General features: G+C 55.4%; 1 protein-coding gene across 4 annotated transcripts in view; it reads left to right on the top strand.

Moving 5' to 3' along the window:
- The window catches only part of Myo7a (myosin VIIA), a 69,130-nt gene that overhangs the window by 36,711 nt on the left and 19,740 nt on the right, over positions 1-12,679 (top strand). For all 4 annotated transcript variants that reach the window (XM_032895664.1, XM_032895667.1, XM_032895666.1 and 1 more), the window contains 13 exons: positions 680-838; positions 1,144-1,236; positions 3,208-3,302; positions 4,433-4,517; positions 5,028-5,246; positions 5,590-5,697; positions 6,948-7,157; positions 7,546-7,749; positions 7,974-8,150; positions 8,664-8,753; positions 9,642-9,769; positions 11,562-11,688; positions 12,318-12,437. In XM_032895664.1, the coding sequence (XP_032751555.1) occupies positions 680-838; positions 1,144-1,236; positions 3,208-3,302; positions 4,433-4,517; positions 5,028-5,246; positions 5,590-5,697; positions 6,948-7,157; positions 7,546-7,749; positions 7,974-8,150; positions 8,664-8,753; positions 9,642-9,769; positions 11,562-11,688; positions 12,318-12,437 (1,815 nt within the window). The remainder of the gene's footprint in view (positions 1-679; positions 839-1,143; positions 1,237-3,207; positions 3,303-4,432; positions 4,518-5,027; positions 5,247-5,589; positions 5,698-6,947; positions 7,158-7,545; positions 7,750-7,973; positions 8,151-8,663; positions 8,754-9,641; positions 9,770-11,561; positions 11,689-12,317; positions 12,438-12,679) is intronic.

Raw genomic sequence — 12,679 nt, 5'->3', positions numbered from 1 at the left:
GCTGCAACCCTTTCTTGGTTCCAGTCACCCATGGGACAAGGCCCAGACTTGTAGCTTGGCTTCAGAAGGCCCCTGGCCTTGCTTTCTGCCTTTTCTGTCCTTCTGGACTCAGGGTGTAGTCCTGCCATGAAGCCATCACGGTGGCTACTATGAGCCGGTTATAAGGCAGTGCCTCTTCCCTAAGGACCTAAGCCAGCCCCTGGAGAGTCATTTGGATAACATGGTTCTGCTTGGGGGCTGTGTAAAGGGTGGCCTGGGGTTGTGAGGAGTACCCACCTCTGGGTGGCCTTCACTGTGTCCTGGCCTAGGCTCTTCAGCTCCCTCCATGTCCTCCACCCCTAGCAGGGCATACACTTTAAAGCTTCTGCCCCTTCTCACGTGCTCACCCTCCTCCAGCCTTGGAAGACCCTCCCCTAATATCCATGAAACCTCTTACGTCTCCCAAGACACGGACCTGTGTCTTCTCTGTGATCTGATCCTATAGCACACAGTTGTCCACGTGCAGGTCCCCACTTCCTGCTGCCACATGGGTCTGACCAACAGTCCTGGCCTCCTGTCTGGCTTTGCTCCTAGGAGGCCTCAACTTCTGTGTGTTTTCTGCCTGTGCTGGTCAGATACGGGACAGGGCCTGCATCCCAGTAGTGGCCTTGCCGTGATGCCTCTGGTTCTGGCCCCGCAGCTCTTCGACCGGCACCTGTGTGTACGCCAGCTGCGCTATTCGGGCATGATGGAGACTATCCGCATCCGCCACGCAGGCTACCCCATTCGCTACAGCTTTGTGGAGTTTGTGGAGCGCTACCGCGTGCTGCTGCCTGGGGTGAAACCAGCATACAAGCAGGTACAAGGCTGGGTACACCAACAGGAGAGAGGACCCCGGTTTTACCTGTGACAGTGACTGGAGCTTGACATCTACTTGACTACATTAGGTACTTCTGCAAAGATAGGGCAGGATAGAAGGACACCCTTGAAGGACGCCGTGGTGTCTGTCATCCAGTTGGTTTGAGGAGAAAACAGACATTCACAGAAGGCAGGGCCAGGCTGGGTCAGTCACACAGCCATGCAGGGACAGACCTGTCTCTCAATCTTGAGAAGGACACTTGAGGGCTTTTCCATATACTGTCAGTACTCTTGTCTTCCGCACAGGGTGACCTCCAAGAGACATGCCAGCGCATGGCTGAGGCCGTGCTGGGCACTCACGATGACTGGCAGATTGGCAAAACCAAGATCTTTCTGAAGGTGAGCACAGCCTGTCCTGGCCTCCACGGCTCTGCCATGTCCTGAGCTCTCCATGATGTTTCAGAGGGGGCTACAGGGTATCTTGATGTGTGTGTGTGTGTGTGTGTGTGTGTGTGTGTGTGTGTGTGTGTGTGAGAGAGAGAGAGAGAGAGAGAGAGAGAGAGAGAGAGAGAGAGAGAGAGAGACGATTAGAGATAACTCACGGGGCCAGGCACTGACTCCAGCTTAGAGCTGGATAACCAAAGTGTGTTGGTTGTCTTGTCAGACCAATGCCAGGCATTCAAACCCTGTGGTGGTCTGTGGTGTTCAGCCTGGTGTATTCGGGCAAGTTACTAAGCATTTCTGCCTTCTCTTCTATCGTGACAGGCTGGGCCTGTGATGGTCTAGAGCGGACCTCAGGTCGCTCCTTGTGGTTTTCTGCAGGCAGGGTCATGAGGGTCAGCTGTGTGCTATCGCCTGTGGTTCTGTCTCAGCACCCAGGTACAGCAGTCAGGGCTCCTGGCTCCCACAGCCTCTTAGGAAGTGGTGAACGAGACAGAGAAACTGGGCCCTGACAATCACAGCCCTGGAGAGCAGCTGCACAGGGACTGCGTGGGCTTCCCCATTTCCATTTCCTCTGTCGTGGGGACAGAGCAGGGCCCCTCCTCCATGGGGGCAGGGCTGAACGCAGGACATCTGGGAGAAGAAAGGGAGGAAGCAGCCTTTAGTGGGGTCTGGTTAGGGGTCCCTCTAACTCCTCTTGGTGTGGGCTTTGAGTCAGCCACTGCGTCTCCTATGCAGAAAACAAGGCTTTCTGCTTTGGGAAATGTTTGTGTTCCCTTTGCTCCTTGAGTGCTGGTTAAACAGTGAGTTCTGTGTGCCTGGCCTCCTAGTGTCTCCCTGCTGGTGGTGTGGGGTAGAAAGTCCTGTGCCCAATTCACAGGTTCAGAGAAGAGTGAGGACTGAAGTCAAGCTGGGAGGAGGGGGGCAGGGAGCAGGCTACTGACCTGAGCTACCAAGGGTCAGGTATGCGTTAGTATAGAGAACAGGCCGAATGGTGTACCTAGCACCGGAAGACTTGCAGGGCACCACTGCCCTTACGTCACCCATCTGTACTCTTTTTTTTTTTTTCCTGGAGCTGAGGACCGAACCCAGGGCCTTGCGCTTGCTAGGCAAGCGCTCTACCACTGAGCTAAATCCCCAACCCCCCAGCTGTACTCTTTAGGAATCCTTCTAAGAGCCCACATGTCCCAATGTCACTCCCCATCCATCCACCCGCCCACCTGCTCACTGAGAAGGCCATGGTGAACTTCTGAGTCTCACCCGGTGTCGGTGATTACTAGACAGTTTTTTCTTTTTTTAAGCCTTCCCCGTGTGAGACTCAAAGGCCAGGCTTCCAATCAAGGCCACATCTGCCTGCTCTTCTGTGGCTCTCACACACCACCCAATATTATGCCTACCCACGGAACATTCCATCTGTATGTGTCTTGATTGAACCAGTGAGGTTTCACGGTTCATCTCACTGGAAGGAGGACTGGGCTTGGACATGAGGGGGCTGGGGGAAAGACTGGAGATGTCAGTGGGACCTGGAGTGGTCTTGAATGTCAGGTTGACGCATATGCTATAGGGTATGTGTGGAAAGTCATAAGGAGGTTGCCCAACTGCCTATGAAGGGGACGGTCAGAGGGGGACTGATGGACACCAGGGGACTCCTGGCGGGGAGTCTGTGCCAAGATCCTAGATAGAAAAGTAGCAAGGTCTAGGGCTGAAATGATGGCAGGGAAGGCAGGAAGTGACAATAGTGAGCCAGTCTCCAGTCCCCAGGCTTCTGGGGAATGGCCGCAGAGTCTAGAAGGTCACTGCACAGGCCTTGGCAGGGTTAGGAGTCTGGGGTGCACATAGAACCCTAAGCCTGAGTTATGAAGGAAGACTGGTTGTACCTGGGTTGAGTAGGTGGTCCTGGGGATATTGATCAGGAGCTCTGCCTTCCAGGACCACCATGACATGTTGCTGGAGGTGGAGCGGGACAAGGCCATCACAGACAGAGTCATTCTCCTCCAGAAGGTCATCCGGGGCTTCAAAGACAGGTCTGTGTCAACGGCTGCTGCTCTCTCAGCTCCCCCATTGGGAATGTGCTTGGCTCACCCCCGCTCTCCCACATGAACACCAGGCTCAAACATGAACACCAAGGGCGCACATACAGGCACCATCGCACATGCACACACATGATCACAAGATCCCCAAGCACACGGGTACGAGGTTTACGCAGCTCTGCCATGTCACAGAATCCGGACTGCACGGTCGTCTGCCCTCCCCAGACACGTGGAGACGAGGGGTACATTTGCAGACACTCTGCCCTTCTGGACAGGAGTGGAGGTTTATCAGCTGTGAGGGACAGCTCACATTCTACACTAAGTACACGCATACCCCTGAGATGGCCCACACATGGCGAGACCAACTCTAAAGTACGCTTCAGGAACCACAGAATCCCACAAACCGCTGTCCACCTGGTCCCTCCCTCTGTCTCCCCCTTACCTGTGAGTCTGCCAGCCTCTTCCTCGATGCCTGCTCTTCCTCCAGGGTTCCCACCCCGACTCCCACCATCCGTCCTCCGTGTGGCTTTCAGTCTCGTTTCTCGCTGCACACAGCTTGCAGGCCCCGGAGTGCTGGCTTGTGCCATGACCCACCTGTCCTTCCCTCCAGTGTTTTCTGATTCTCAGCAGACTTGCTGTGTGGTCTCTGTCCCCATCAAGCCAGAGGTGACTGTGGTATCTGAGAAACAGCCTACTGCGTGCAGGGGAACGTCACTGGGCTCCTCAGAGGCAGACAGTGACGGGGGCTGTAGTTCCAGCCTCCCAGGTCTCAGCTTCCTCAGCTACAAAGGGAAAGATTTGGACAATGTAAAGCTTCCCTTTTGGGTTACCTCATTATTGATCTGGCCATATATCCACCCACTCAGTGAGCATCTGTCTAATTCCTGCCATAAAGGTCTCTTGTGATAAGACTGCCAGGCAGGAAGGACAGACACTGGCATCACTTCTTATTCCTGTCCAGATGGTGGCACTGTGGCGCAGAGGTTCTATGCCTTGCCCAAAATCACACAGCTTGGAGATCACAGGGCAGGGGCCCAGTGTGCTATAAAGGCACACCTGGGCCCTGACTGACTCTGGCCACCGGCTGTCTGCTCTAGAGTCACCCATCTCTGTCTCCCTTTCAGGTCCAACTTCCTGAGATTGAAGAGTGCAGCCACACTGATCCAGAGGCATTGGCGGGGCCACCACTGTAGGAAAAACTATGAGCTGGTGAGTCCCCTCCCCAGCCCCAACCCCTGATTCTGTTAGTCAGAACATGGAAGCAGCCTGGGTTACCTTGGCAGCAGGACTTAACCTGCATCTTGAGATGCCCCAAGCAGCCCTACCTGACCTCCAGTCAAAGCCCTGGTTTATTTAGCTCTAGGGGCTCATGTTTTTGAGCTTTTCTCTTGGAATATGTTGGTGAGTTAAGCATGAGGCTGAGACTGTGGAATGATCCAAAATAGACCTGGTCACATGCAACTCTGCGGAACATCTGGCTGCAGCCTGGACTTGGAGTAGGGAGATGAGCAGAAATGGACACTGGTTAGTTGAGGCTGGAGTTCCTGGAAGGATGTGGGCCTCACTGTGGGCTCTGTTTGAATGACATCGATGGTACCTTGGTGGGTCCAGTCTGATGGAGGGCCCAGTCTGATGGAGGCTTGCGCACTGGGTGTTGCTGCGGGCTTCATTCATCTCTGCCGGAGCTCAGGTCTGAGCATGGCTTGCTGTCCCTTGCAGATTCGTCTTGGCTTCCTGCGGTTGCAGGCCCTGCACCGCTCCCGGAAACTGCACAAACAGTACCGCCTGGCCAGACAGCGCATAATAAAGTTCCAGGCCCGCTGCCGGGCCTACCTGGTGCGCAGGGCCTTCCGCCACCGCCTCTGGGCCGTGATCACCGTGCAGGCCTATGCCCGGGGCATGATTGCGCGCCGGCTACACCGGCGCCTCCGAGTTGAGGTGAGAGGGTTTCTGAGCCTCAGGAGTGGGTGGTATCTAAGTGTGTGCTACCGCACGCAGGTATCTCCTGACCCCTGCCTGGTGCTGGCTGAGGAAGCCAAAGCCACAAAGGAGTCTTGGCATTGCCTGCAGGGGTGGACTAGAGACTGAGGCCCGGGTCTCTTGTGAATTTTAAGGAGACCACACATTTGGCCTGGCTCTGGGATCCAATGAGCCCGACCCATTGGGACCAGGGGACCAACTCAACTGCCTTTTGGAGTTTGGGGGAGATGGGGGTGAGGTGAGGCAGAGCTGTGACAAGGGCTACATGTTTCTCTGGCCACACGACTGCTCCTTTCCTCAGTACTGGCGGCGCCTTGAGGCAGAGAGGATGCGGCTGGCAGAGGAGGAGAAGCTAAGAAAGGAGATGAGTGCCAAGAAGGCCAAGGAGGAGGCGGAGCGCAAGCATCAGGTAAGACCGACCTCCGCGCTCTAAGCTGCTCTACAGTCTGCCTCTGTGGCTTTCCTCCGTTGCTGGCTGCTGGTCTCCTGTCCCTGCCATCTTCCTCCCTCCTCCTAGGAGACACTTCTTCCTGGTTCCCTCAGCACACAGCAGCTGAACTCTCATGTGGGGCTTGGGATGTGTCCACCATACCTTCCTGGTTAGCAGTGACACCCAGAGCGAAAGCCGGACAAGGGAGTGACTAGGGTCACACAGCCTGACACAAGGCTGTCAGCCGCACATGCTACCAAATACTGAAGTGTGGTTCATCTAAAAGCCATGGTTAAAATTGTGAGGTGCACACAATATTATGACCACTTAGCTGCAGGGCGGGGGATGTAAGGTACCCCAGCGTAATTTTTATACTGATTACATGCTGTAAGATGATATTTGAAAATATAACTGAAAATAGTTAAAGCATTATTGATATTGGTTTTACTTATCATCATCTCCGCCAGCAGCAGCACCACCAACACCATCACCATCATTACTTTGCCTTTTAAATGTGGCTCACAGTAATCTTTTGGTCAGCTCTAGTACAGTTCCCAGCTCCACAGCCCAAGACTTCATGGTTTCTGTGGCCTGGAAACAGGAGGACATGGAAAAGGGAGAGTGTGAAGGCAGGGGCGAGGGAAAGGAGAATACTAGAGGGGGTGTCCTCCTGTGGTCCAGGGATGAGGGACATCTGTCTGCCCTAGATGGGGGCGGTACAAGCACAGTCAGTCCACCACTGTGTCAGAACCCTAGTGGGGCTGCTGCTGCTGCTGCTGGTGGTGGTGATGGTGGTGGTGGTGATGGTGGTGGTGGTGGTGGTGGTGGTGGTGATGGTGGAGGAGGGGTGGTGGTGGTGGTGGTAGTGGTTGTGGTGGTGATGGTTGTGGTGGTGGCGGTGATTGTGGTGATGGTGGTGGTGGTGGTGGTGGTGGTGGTGGTGGTGGTGGTGGTGGTGGTGATGGTGATTGTGGTGATGATGGTGGTGGTGGTGATGGCAGTGGTGGTGGTGGTGATGGCAGTGGTGGTGGTGGTGGTGGTGGTGATGGTGGTGGTGGTGGTGAGGGTGGTGGTGGTGGTGGTGATTGTGGTGATGATGGTGGTGGTGGTGATGGCAGTGGCGGTGGTGGCGGTGGTGGTGGTCCCTCTTGGGCTCCCCGAAGACAGCTATTCTCTGAAGCTGTGTTGCTGGGTGCTGACTTACTTCCTCTGCATCCCCCCAACCTCAGGAGCGCCTGGCCCAGCTAGCCCGCGAGGATGCAGAGCGGGAACTGAAGGAGAAGGAAGAGGCTCGGCGGAAGAAGGAGCTGTTACAGCAGATGGAGAGGGCCCGCCATGAGCCTATCAACCACTCAGATATGGTGGACAAGATGTTTGGCTTCCTGGGGACTTCAAGTGGCCTGCCAGGCCAGGAGGGCCAGGCACCTAGTGGCTTTGAGGTATCAGGACTTTGGGGCGGGACTTCCTGAGGCACCCCAGAGCCTCCTCTGTCTCCTCTCACATCCTTTGCCCTGTACTAGAAGGCGGTGGTGACTGACTGGGTGAAGACCTACAGGTCTCAGATCCCATCCAACCTCCTCCTGCCACGTGACCCTGGTCCACCCGCTACCCCTCCCTAAGGCCATTCTCAAGCATCTACCCTTTGTCCTTGAGGCTCCCCTGTGTGCTGGGCTGTTTGGACAGTGGAGAGAAGCAGCAGAGGGCTTGCTTTCTGGGAGGAGGGGCTGGCTCTGTAGAGGTAGAGTGGTGGGGACAGCCTCTGTTCTGGCCCTGCCAGCTACAGGGCCTGGCCTAACAGTTAAGATACAACCCCTCTCTGCCCATCAGGACCTGGAGCGAGGGCGGAGGGAGATGGTGGAAGAGGATGTTGATGCTGCCCTGCCCCTGCCTGACGAGGACGAGGAGGACCTTTCTGAGTACAAATTCGCCAAATTTGCTGCCACCTACTTCCAGGGCACAACCACACACTCCTACACCCGGAGGCCCCTCAAGCAGCCACTGCTCTTCCACGATGATGAGGGTGACCAGCTGGTGAGGACACCTGCGGCTGGATCATGGCTCACAGGGCCAGGATGGGGTGGTGGATGCCACACTTGTCAAGTCAAGGCTGGGCTTCGGCCTGGCACCCAACCTGGGGTCAGAGCACATTTGTGGTGGCTGTCTATCTCTCCAGCCTCCTCTCCAAGGCTCTCTCTATGGCATGAACCACTTCCTCCGTGCTCCCCGGCTCTCTAACATGTGTACTCCACCCTCAGGCGGCACTGGCTGTCTGGATCACCATCCTCCGGTTTATGGGGGACCTCCCAGAGCCCAAGTACCACACAGCCATGAGCGATGGCAGTGAGAAGATCCCTGTGATGACTAAGATCTATGAGACCCTAGGCAAGAAGACATACAAGAGGGAGCTGCAGGCCCTGCAGGGCGAGGGCGAGGTGAGGCCACAGGGCCCCAACTGACAACTGTCTTGGGCTAGTGGGGATGATGTCAGCATGCAGCCTCAGGTAACCAGCAGAAAGCATCCTGTGGTCTAGCTCTCTCCACCTCATCCCCGCCCCAGTCCCCTACCATTCTCTGTCTACTTGGGATAATGTGTGATCATTTGCCAACTGTAAAATTCTCACCATAACTGAGGGGCCACACTGCAGACCAGACAGACTTTGCCATGGGAGACACCTCCAGAGACGCCTCGCTGGGAGGCCTCAGACATTAACTATGATTTTCTGAGTCTCAGCAGGGTTGAGGATAGAGGGTGGCCTCGTGGCCTGCACCTTGTGAGCATCTGTGTGGAATTCTCACACACACACACACACACACACACGCACACGCACATGCACGCACACACACACACACACACGCATGCATGCACGCATGCACACACACACCCCACACCACACCACGCCATAGCCCCTCTGTCCAGAGGTCTCATCCCCGTGACTATTTCACAGGCCCAGCTCTCTGAGGGGCAGAAGAAGACCAGTGTGAAACACAAGTTGGTACACTTGACACTGAAGAAGAAGTCCAAACTCACAGAAGAGGTAAGGGCTTCCTTAGGCAGCCAAGTTGCAGCACAGCTGAGCTGAGGGCCCTGGGAATAGGAGTAGGAGGAGAAGCAGACGATGCTTCTCTCTTCTGCACAGCACAGCACTGGAGCAGAAGTGTATGGAAGCACCTGGGGGAGGGGCTTCCCAGGGTGGGGCCAAGCACACACGTGAGAAGGAGGGCACTTCTGGCTGATGCATACACCATGAACTTCAACCCAGGACCTGCCTGGGAGCAGACTTCTCTGTAGTCTTTCTGAGTATTGGCACCGCCATCCGTCAGTCCATCTCTCAGCGTCTGAGACTGCCAAGGCCTTGTACACAGGGCTGTGTAGGCTGAGGGGGGTGGGGGGCTGGGACAGACAGGCATGGGTTCAGATGCTATGAGACCCTCGCGTGGCCCTTTCTGTCTATGATGGAGGATCTCTTGCTGCATTTGAGTGCAATGTGGGGCTGCTTCTGTAGCTGCGTGAGGCCGAGAGACAGACACACATCTACTGAGAATGGAGGGTGGCCATGCCAGGGCCAGGAGCCTTGCTAATTAGGTGCTTGTGAACCAGGCTGTACTTCGGTGTGAGATAGTGCTCTCACTCAGTCAGGGATGGGACATATCCTGGCTGTAAGGGTTTCCCTTGGGTGGGACTGAGGTACAGAGGGCCACAGAGAACTTACCCACGATGCAGGTGGCACCGAGCTGGTGCTCCCAGCCATGCGATGTGGTTATTAGTCTTTAAGAATGGGGCGATGACAAGCTCGTGGGCCATCCATTGTCCCTTACTCTCTGCAGTAGCTGGCAGGGACAGCACCCCATCTATGATGCTATCTGCTCCCTGTGAGGAGCCTAGCAGGTGCAGCACCCCAGCCTCGCCTGTGTCCTTGTCCTAGGTGACCAAGAGGCTGCATGATGGGGAGTCCGTGGTACAGGGCAACAGCATGCTGGAGGACCGGCCCACCTCAAATCTAGAGAAGCTGCACTTCATCATTGGCAACGGTATCCTGCGACCTGCACTGCGGTCAGTACCCATGGGGCAGTGGGACGCTGGGGCTGGGCTTCTCTAGGCGAGCCTGGGGGTCTCAGGGCAGCTGGCAGCGGCCCCAGCACCTTGGCCACAGTGGAAGCAAAAAGGGCCCGTGTTAGCTCTGTGGCTGGTGGTCACGAGACCCTAACCCGTCTCCTAAGGCATCTCTCTGTGCCTCATCTGGCAAGGTGGAATAAGAACAGTACCCACATTTGAGAGCCGAGGGAAGGCAGAACTGCGAGACAGTGGATGGAGCTAGCAGACTGTAACCTGCAGCTCATGGTTCTCATGGCCTCTCCTGAGCTTTCTGATTTAAACCCACTGCAGCTAGCTCACCCTCGGTGCAGTTGGCCCAGGCCAGCGGCTAGGTTTTTCTATTCCTAGAGACCCTGCTATTCTTTCCATCCCCGGGTCAGGACAAGCCTCTACCGATGGCCTGGGTGTTGGAGACTTGGTGGGAAGACTCTGGAGTCACCCATACAATTAGCCCAGACAGATGTGGGGACCTGGGCTTCTCGGGGAACTGGCTAATGTGACCATAGGTAGAGACTTGGGATGCCAAGAGCTTGTGTTTATATTGGGAGTGTGGGCAAGAGACAAGTTCCATCTTCCCAATGGGGAAACTGAGGCCCAGCATTAGGAAGAGACTTTCCACGGGTTATTTGGACTTCTAGACCACCTACTTGTCACTCTCACCTCTCTCCATTGTTCCTCAAGGCCAATTGAGCTACTTGAGCCAGACGCCACCCAGGGCCACCAGAAGGGAGAGGTGGCCACAGGTTATCTGTCTGCCACATCCGAAGTAGACTTCAGGAGTCTTGTGCCAGGAGCCCCAGGCCACAGAAGGCTAGAAAGTGGACTCCCTTCTCTGGCTTAGCCACTTCCACCTCTGTTGGTTGAGTGGGGCCAGATGGGAGGTTCCAGCACAGGGTTCCCACTGATCTGTGGCAAATCTGACATCGATGAGCCGTGCTAGCCTCGATTACAGGCCTGATTGTTGTGGGAGGGCTGCTTGTCTGCTTTGGCTGTTTTAAATGACCCTTGTTCTGTGAGATGATTTGGGTCATGGGCAAGATGTGTGAGCATGCATGTGATAAAAAGATGACAACTTTAATTTTATTGGCTCATGAACTCTCCCAATTAAGAAGAAGTTACTGAATTAGACAATCCTGCCTCTTACCTGACACTGTCCTCAGAGAAGAGGAGTACTACATCATTGTGTGTGTGTGTGTGTGTGTGTGTGTGTGTGTGTGTGTGTGTGTGTGTGTGTCCCCTGGGTGGTTAAGCCCTCTTGGAGCTCCCAAGACCGAGAAAATGCTGTTAAGAGAAGATGTTTTTAGCTCAGTGCAAAGTGATCTATGCACCAAGTATTCACAAGCTGGAGAGATGTGTTTCAGAGTCAGAGTCCCTGCTCCCTGGCCCTGACACCCTCCCAGGTGTCCTGTGTGTTTCTGCCATGTCAGTCACGATTACTGAAACTGTCCCTGACTGTGGGGTTCCCTGCTCATGCTATATGGTTGGCCTGGGGCTAGGCAGGGTGACAGCAGGGACTGTGACCTTTGAACTCGTGTTAGGATACAGGTCACCTTGCAGATGGTGGACCCCATCAAGAGCTTTTGCTTTATTCATGGGCCATGCCTTCTTGGTGGCCCCCAAATGTAGACCCTCTTTCAGCCTCTTTATCTAGCCTGTCTCTGTCTCCTGGGAAGCCTTGGTCTGGCTGGTCAGAAGAGCGGTGGTGTAGAGGGGTGACTGGGTGTCACTCTGAGGTATTGTCTCCACTTAGGGATGAGATTTACTGCCAGATCAGCAAGCAACTCACGCACAACCCATCCAAGAGCAGCTATGCCAGGGGCTGGATCCTCGTGTCTCTGTGTGTGGGATGCTTCGCCCCTTCTGAGAAGTTTGTTAAGGTAGGAAGGTGGTCTGGGGTGGGAAGGGTGCAGGGCCCCTCTGTGCTGGGACACAGCATGTATGTGGCGTGTGCTTCCTGAGGCTCCACAAATATTCCTCATGTAGGATTCTGGGACTTCTCCAGTTCTGGAATCCATATTCCATTGTATGGACACAGCCCCTCCCAGATCCTTGAAGGTCTCACACGTGCCCAGCTCCTTCCTCCCAGGTCCCCTTTGCCCAGGGGACAAGCACTTGGCTCTGTCAGTCCCGTTCTATAGAGGTCAAGTGTGATAAGGATAGGACATGTATCTTGGGACAGGCACTTTGGTATCACTCTATGCCAGGCTCTGGGTGCCATGGGGGGAGACCAAATGGGGCCCTGAAGGGTATCATCCAGCAGCTGCACCAGGGAGGGCAGAGATAGAATGTGAGGATGAGGCAGGAGGTGAAGTTAAGGAGGTTGACTGCCTGGCCTTGCTGCCAAGATGCAGGACGTACACTTGATTCCAGGGATCGCAGGAGTAGGCCTAGAGAAGGGGGGTGTAGGTGGCCCTGCTGAAGCAGCGGGTCCTGGGCGTGCCTGGAGGGACTGCAGGCTGCAGCAGCAGCTAGGGTGGAGACTGCCTCACGAGTCCCCTGTCTGCAGTACCTACGGAACTTCATCCATGGAGGCCCACCCGGCTATGCCCCCTACTGTGAGGAGCGCCTGAGAAGGACCTTTGTCAACGGAACTCGGACACAGCCACCCAGTTGGCTGGAGCTGCAGGTCAGCAAGGCTCACACACATGCGTGTGAGAACGTGGTCTCTAATGCCTCAGAAGCACCCCTTCATGTGGGATTGTGGGGCTCCTTGGGTTCTGGAATCTCAGGCACCCGAGAATACGAAAGTCCCAAAGTGTCATTGGCTCTTTCTGCCTGTCTTATGTCCATGGGATTTAGTCAAGGCCATGTTTCTGCAGTGGTTTCCTCCTAGGCTTGGATCCCTGGCACAAGACATCTAAATGTCCC

Source organism: Rattus rattus, chromosome 2 (assembly GCF_011064425.1).
Source record: "Rattus rattus isolate New Zealand chromosome 2, Rrattus_CSIRO_v1, whole genome shotgun sequence".
NCBI lineage: Eukaryota > Metazoa > Chordata > Mammalia > Rodentia > Muridae > Rattus > Rattus rattus.
The sequence above is the reverse complement of the archived record's forward strand: the minus strand, read 5'-3'. Positions and strand labels throughout refer to the sequence as shown.